This window comes from Emiliania huxleyi (genome assembly GCF_000372725.1).
Source record: "Emiliania huxleyi CCMP1516 unplaced genomic scaffold EMIHUscaffold_31, whole genome shotgun sequence".
In the NCBI taxonomy this organism is placed as follows: domain Eukaryota; phylum Haptophyta; order Isochrysidales; family Noelaerhabdaceae; genus Emiliania; species Emiliania huxleyi.
Genome location: NW_005199684.1, coordinates 174338 through 181009, shown reverse-complemented (window position 1 = coordinate 181009; position 6672 = coordinate 174338). Strand labels below are relative to the sequence as shown.

Here is a 6672-nt window from a genome sequence, read left to right as displayed (position 1 = left end):
GGTCGCCTTTTTTTTTGGGGGGGGGGGTGGGGAGGGAAGGAGAGTGTAGGGCATGAGGGGGGGGGAGGGCAGGATCGAGGGGGGGCAAGGAGAGCGCAGGAGGGAGGGGCGGGCAGGAGGGGGGGGCATGCGCGAGGGAGGGCAGGAGTGGAGGGCAAGAAGGAGGGAGACTACGAGGGAGGGAGGGCAGGAGGGGGGCGAGGGGGCGGGGCGAGGGCGTGACCCAGCACCTGCCCGCCGGGGAGGAGACCGCCCAGCCCGCCCCCACCGACGAGCATGCCGCCGTTGGCCGCGCCGACGCTAGCCACTGCGGCAGCCCTGGCGGCGGCGGCGGCGGCGGCGTCGGTGGCAGCGGCGGAGGGCGGCGCACCCCGCCGCGGCTCTTGCCGGCCCCGCGCCTAGAGTGCACGCAGCCAGCCGGAGGGAGTCGGATACCGGACGGCGGATACCGCGCCCCCGTGCGCCTCGCGGGGGGGATACGGGAGCCACGAGTGCGGCGGTGGAGGCGGTGGGTGCGGCTGAACTGCGTGCCGTCTCGAGCGCTTGCTACGGGACAGGGGAGTGTGGTCGTCCGCACCTGCCACCCTCCTCGCGCCTTTGCGGGGGCGCCCCCTCGAGCGTCCGCCCCAGACAAGCGGCGGGTGGCCTCGACCTGCACCGGGAGCAGGCCGCTGTCAGGGGCGAGGGACACGGCCTCGTGCGGACCCTTGCGGACCCTTGCGTGGGTGCGAAGGGCTGGCGGGCCTCTCCTCGAGTGCCGCCTCGAGCACCAGAACCTGTGTCGCGCATCTAGACGCGTCCGCCTCTGACGGCGTGCGGAAGACGCGCGGCGCACCGGGCGGCGGCGGCGGCACGGGGGGCAGGAGGCGGCGCTGCGGCGGCGCGGTGCAGAAGAAGCCGAGCTGACGCACCATGTGGAGCGCCAGCCGCTCGACTGCCGCGAGCACGTCCGACCCCTTGCGCTTCGACTCCTTCTTGAAGTCGAAAGGGACGTACCTGGCAGCGACGAAGAGAAGGAGGGGGAGGGGGTGAGCGTGCAGCCTCCTGCAGTGTGTGCCGAGCGCCGCGTGAAGTGCGAGCGGCCAGCATGCAGCGCCCGTGTTGAGTGCCTGTGCAAGTCGGGCATCTACTCGAGGATACCGCAGCCCGCCGTCACGCTGTGGGTGGCGCTCGCGCCGCAGCCGCGCCTGCAGCGCATCGACCGCCTCGGCGAGCCTACGCTGGGAGGAGCGCCGGGCTCGGCAGGGGTGGGAGGACAAGCAGCGTGCCGTGTCTTCCGAGGATCGCGTGAATGCACGGGCTCTGAGTAGAGCCGGGTGCGGCTGAAGAGAGCGCGAGTCGGGGTCTGTACTCCGCCATCTATGCTCGCGAGCCCGCGCCCGAGCAGCGTCTCGCGAGGCCGCTTCTCGGCCTGCCGCACGAGGTCAAAGAGGACGAGAGGGCCGCCGTACCTGTCCACATCGGGCGGCGTGAACTGGCGCCGTCCACGGCGGGTCAAAGGGCAGAGAGGGCCCGCCGCACCGCCCCCACAGCTCCTCGAGGTGTCGGAGGGTGTAGCTGTAGCTCGGGTCGATGCTCTGGACGCAGATGTCGGGCCGAGGGATCATGTGCCTCCCCTCCTCGCCGTGCCCCCACACCAGCGGCACCGAGCCACGCAGCTGCACGAACGAGGCGAGCCGGCCTGCGTGCAGGGCCTGCAGCGGGGAGCGAAGGGGGAAGGGTCGTCTCGAGGGAATGCCCTCCGCCTGCAGGAGGGCAGGCGCACGGGCGCAAGGCGCAGGGCAAGGTCGCAAGGTCGCAGGGTCGCAGGGTCGCAGGGTCGCAGGGCAGGGTCGCAAGGTGCAGGGCAGGCACGTCGCTGCGCGGGTGCGCACACAGCAGTCGCAGGCGCGGGGCAGAGGGTGGGGAGCCCGGCTCCTCGGGGGGGGGGGGGAGAGGCCGGCGCGCAAGGCCGTCAGGAGTCAGGAGCACACCACGGGGAGCACACCAGAGGTGGGTGTGCGTGTGAGGGCGGTGGCGCGCAGTGTCGCGTGAGCGCGAGGGCTGCTGGTGCGAACTTCCGGGCGGGAGTACGGCTCTCGGCTGTCGCCGAGCCGAGGGTGTCTGCCTGAGGGCGAGCGCCTTCTCGACGCTGGGTGCGACACGGTGCGATGCAGGGGGGTGCTGCGTTTCGGCATCTGGCGTGCAGCGCCCCGCAGGAGCCGTCTGCTACGACCTGCTCCGTCTCCACCTCGTTGGCGACGTGACCGGCGGCGCAGAGGCCGCGCTTGAGCAAGCGCGCGCCCGCGAAGAGGCGCGAGCGGCGCGCGAGCAGCGTGAGGGTGATCAGGCGGCCGCAGAGAGCGAGCGAGCACTGGCGGAAGAAGCCGTGCACCAACGGCACAAGCCAGCTGCCGTCGCGCAGCTTCGGGAGCACGGGCAACATCAGGTAGTGCGACCAGACAAACTTGTCGCGCAGCCCCGCCTCGCCGCCGCCGGCCGCCGCGGCGTCGGCGCCGCCGCCTCCGCCCCTGCCGCCCTCGCGACTGCAGGGGCTCCCCTTGGCACCGCCGCCGGCGCCCGCATTCTCCTGCAGCGTGCGCGAGGGGTCATAGGTCCGTGTGACACACTTCCTAGCACGGGCGACGGGGCACACACGGGGGCATTGCACACGCGGCGTTGTGTGCGTTCTCGGGGGAAAGGCATGCCCACAGACATGCGTGCAACAGTCGGAGGGGCAGCGGTGGGGCACTCTCTTGCAGCGTGCGCGAGAGGTCGTAGGTGTACGAAAAGTAAAAGTCGCGTGTCAGGTCCATCGCGAGAAAGAGGGAGCGGTAGCGCCGCTCCGCCCACCCCTCGTCCCACGACTCCCCCCACCGCCCCGAAAAGTGCCGCCCGCCGAGCCGCAGCTGCGTCAGCACACCCAGCACCTGCGTCGCGGAGCGCAGTGTTCGGCGCGCGGCGCGAGTGCAAGGGCCAGGGCGTGCACACGGTGGGATGTCGCCGAGTTGTGTCCTCTCGAGCGCGAGTTGGGATACCGTCTGGGAGGCGCATTCCGCATCTAGGACCCCAGCGCCGTCTGGGCGACCGACGTCTGCAGCGAGCGGTCGAGTGCGAGCGCGCTGCGGCTGCGGCCGGGCGGCGGCGGGGCGGCGGACGCGGCGGACGCGCCGCCGGCCGCCGCGCCACGCCCAGCAGAGGGCGCACTCGGCTCGGGAGAGGTCGGCGAGAGTGGCGGCGAGTGGGTGCTCGACGAGGCTGCGGCGGCGGCGCGCCGCGTTGGAGCGGCAGAGCTCGACGGCGCGCGAGGCGCACTGCCGACACGGCTGGCTGTGCTGAAGCCGCCCGGCCGCAGCGAGATCATCGCCGTCTCCTCCGCCCGGAAGATGGTGTGACCGGCGAGGATCCCGACCGGCTCGCGCCGCGTGACAAAGAGCAGGTAGTAGGCGTCGAGGAAGCGGACGGCGCCGAGCAGCGCCACCGCCTCAAAGGCGAGCACGAGAGGCGAGCCGCCGCCGGTGGCGGCGGCGCCGCCGGCGCCGCCTGCCCCGCCGGACAGCTCGGCGAGCCGCGCGATCGCCGCGGCGTGCGAGGCGAACTCTGTCGGATCCTCGGTCAGCGGCAGATGGTCGCCTTCGGCGCGCGTGCGGTCGATCGTCACAATGCGCCAGCGGCCGGTGCGGCGCCGGTGTCCGAGCAGGACGAGGTGCTGCGGAGACTCGTAGACCTGGAGTCGGTCGACGCGGGGTTTCATCATCCCTTGGGCCTTGCGTCCAAGCGGGCCGCCATTTTCCGAAAAAGAATTTCCGGCGGCAATTTTCGCGCTTTTCGCGCTTGGCGACAATCGTCCTTCCAAAATCCTGCTCGTGCAGGTGTGGACCCTGTCCTCCTCCCCTATCCCTCGTTCCTCTTTTCTTTCTTTTTTCCTGGCGACAAGAGAGAGAACGACGAGAGTGGGACGACCGCGAGGTGGCACATGAAGCTTGAAGGTTGCAGCGAGAATCGGCGAGAGACTGCGAAGAGAAGGAAGAGGCGGACGCCCAAGGGTGGGCGACGGCTAGCGCATCACACCCCTCTCCTTAAAATCCCTGTGTGGTGGCGGCGTGCCGTCCTCCCATCCGTCCCTTGGGTACTCTGTTTTCTTTCTTTCTTTTTCCCTCCTCGCGGCTCCCATCCCTCCCTTGGGTTGTCTGTTTTCTTTCTTTCTTTCTCCCTCCTCGCCCTCCGCCCGCCCTTGCCTCCGCCCAACCCGGCCTCGCCCTCTGCCCAGCCCTTCCCCTTTGCCCACCCTACGCCGCCGCCCGCTCAGCCCCTCAGCCCTCCGCCCTCGCCCTCCGCCCTCCGCCCTCGCCATCCACCCACCCTTGCCCTGGCCGGCCTGGGGGCATCTCCTCATCATCACCGCCAAGTGGGAAGGAAGTGGACGGGGCCCTGAGCCGACCTAGCTGCCCTACTGAATGGAGCGCCCAACACATGTGCCCGGATTACCATGTGCTGTCCCTCCGGGCCGGGCGCGGCCTGCCTTTCGGTTCGTGAAGGGTCGGTGCGTGTCGTGCCCCCCTCGGCCTTGGAGCTTGGTGAGCAGTCACACCCGTGCTCCCCGCCATCTCCATCGCCTCGTCTGCGAATTCTTATCAATCAGCCACGAGAGGAGAGCGTGCGTGGCCGAGGGCTGCATAGACTCGATCGCAAGATCCCAGAAAGGCACCTCTGCCTCTGGACAGGGTGGCCCGCCCTAATCGACCCCTGTTAAGTGACTCGTTCGCTTTCCACCCACTGAGCACTGTGATTTGCAGTGTATGTGGCTCTTACGTAATTCCCCCGTATTTTGTGTGAGCGCTGTGTCTCGCTAGAAAGAAAGAAATTAGGAGGATTGGAGGACGTTATGTGTCTTGCTTTGGGCCCCAACAACAAACCTACAAACCTGGTGAGGGATGGCGAGACGATCGAGGGGTCCGGTACCACGCGGAATCGACCCTTCCAGGTGCTCAAGTGCTCAAGTGAGAGGTTTACCCCCCCCCCTCTCTATCTCTCTTCGCAGGCGAGGAAAGCACAACTCAAAGGATGGGCTTGCCCATCCCGGAGTGGTTCGAACCCACACAAACCCGGAAGGTGACGGCCCTATCAAGTGCTCAAGTGCTCAAGAGGTGCCTATACTTCACGCTGGCGCTAGCAAGCGTGCGTCCCTCTGCTCACTCACGCCTCCGGCTCGTTCTTCTCGTGTGTATCGCGCGCCTTGCGGCGAGGGAGCGGAAGTAGGCACCTCTCAGCGCCGTCGCCTGGCGAAGGCCGATGCGCTCGACAGGCCCTCGAGTTGCGCCGGGCGAAAAGAGCCGGCGCAGCTCACTCCCCATCGAGGCGCACTCTGAGCACTCGATGGGCGACGAGGGAGTTGGAGACGAGGAGAAGCAGCAGCCAAAGGACGCTGTGGACCTTGCCTCGGACCCTGCCAAGGCGCGTCCTCCGACAGCTTCATTCCTTGCCTGCGTTGCCTACGTCCTGTGCACGGTGAGCGCATTCACGATTTGCATCCCGACCTCGACGCGATATGTCAACAGTCTCGGCGGCGTCTCGAGCGTGGCGGGCGTCCTCGTCGGCCTCACTCCGATTGCGTCTGGTCTCTTCCAGCCCCTCGCCGTGCCGCTGCTGTGCCGAGTCCCGCTCAAGACGGTGCTGATCGCCTTCTGCGGCGTCAACATGGTCGGAAACATCGCGTACGGGCTCGGGGGCTACAGCGGCTGGTCCGGCACGGTCTTCATCGCCCGTGCCGTTCTTGGCCTCGTGGGTGGTCCGACGTACGCCTCTACGTACGTGGCGCGGACGACCGGCGTCAAGACGCGCTCGCTTTACATGCAGTATGTTGGAGTGGTCGTCGGCTGCGGGTATGGACTTGGGCCGCTGCTCGCAACGCTTGTGGAGGCCACGTGCTCCGCCGCGGGCTTGGACGGAGTGCTACTCAACGCAAACACCGCTCCCGGATGGGCGATGGCGCTAATCTTTGCGTTCGAGGCCGCGTTCCTCGCTTGCTACATGGTGGAGCCCCCTCGATTTGCCGCGACGAAGCCGGTGGTGGGCAAGGAGAGCAGCGCCGTGCCGCCGATGCCGTGGGCGCGCCTCGTAGCGGTGTGGATCGTCGTCTTTGTCACGCCCATCAATGTTGGGTGCTGGGATGTCCATACCGCCTTCCTCGCCGAGCAAGAGTGGGGCATGACGGTCGTCCATGCAGGGCTCTACCTCGGCGGCCTGAACCTGCTCGCCGTGCCCTTCGGCTTCATCCCGGTCGCGGCCTGCTTCACGGATCGGCAGGGCCTCGCCGTCTTTGGGGCGATGATTCTCGCAGCGGACGCCTTCTTTTGGCCGCACGATAGCGGCCTCGCGACCAAAGCATCTGTCTATGGCGTGGGCTCGGTGCTACTGCTCATCGCGGCCGCCTTCCTCAAAGCCTTCGGATGGGGCCTCGTGAGCAAGCTGCCGCCGCCGCAGCGACGACAGCTCGCGATCTCTCTGAATTCGACCATCTATATGTGGGGGCGGGGGCTCGGCGCCGTCGTGGCCGGGTACGTGACGCCGGGCTCGGCCTTTGCGACGTTCCTTGCGGCAGTGAACGCCGCGGCCCTGTTTTACACCGGGACTGTGTGGTCAGCGCTGCAGGTGCCGTCATGAGAAATCTGTTTTGTTTGTCCCCGAAGTTTC

The 6672-nt window shown here is 68.3% G+C and overlaps 1 protein-coding gene across 1 annotated transcript in view; it reads right to left on the bottom strand.

Annotated features, from left to right (window-relative positions):
• EMIHUDRAFT_450701 (hypothetical protein) overlaps positions 1-3736 on the bottom strand; it is a gene marked incomplete at its 5' end in the record, with an annotated part of 6824 nt that extends 3088 nt beyond the window's left edge. The window contains 12 exons of the mRNA XM_005774528.1: positions 231-300; positions 371-398; positions 716-776; positions 912-996; positions 1141-1215; positions 1374-1451; positions 1522-1694; positions 2216-2446; positions 2548-2569; positions 2707-2909; positions 3302-3463; positions 3641-3736. Coding sequence (XP_005774585.1) covers positions 231-300; positions 371-398; positions 716-776; positions 912-996; positions 1141-1215; positions 1374-1451; positions 1522-1694; positions 2216-2446; positions 2548-2569; positions 2707-2909; positions 3302-3463; positions 3641-3736 — 1284 coding nt within the window. The remainder of the gene's footprint in view (positions 1-230; positions 301-370; positions 399-715; positions 777-911; positions 997-1140; positions 1216-1373; positions 1452-1521; positions 1695-2215; positions 2447-2547; positions 2570-2706; positions 2910-3301; positions 3464-3640) is intronic.
• Between the last annotated feature and the right edge of the window lie 2936 nt (positions 3737-6672).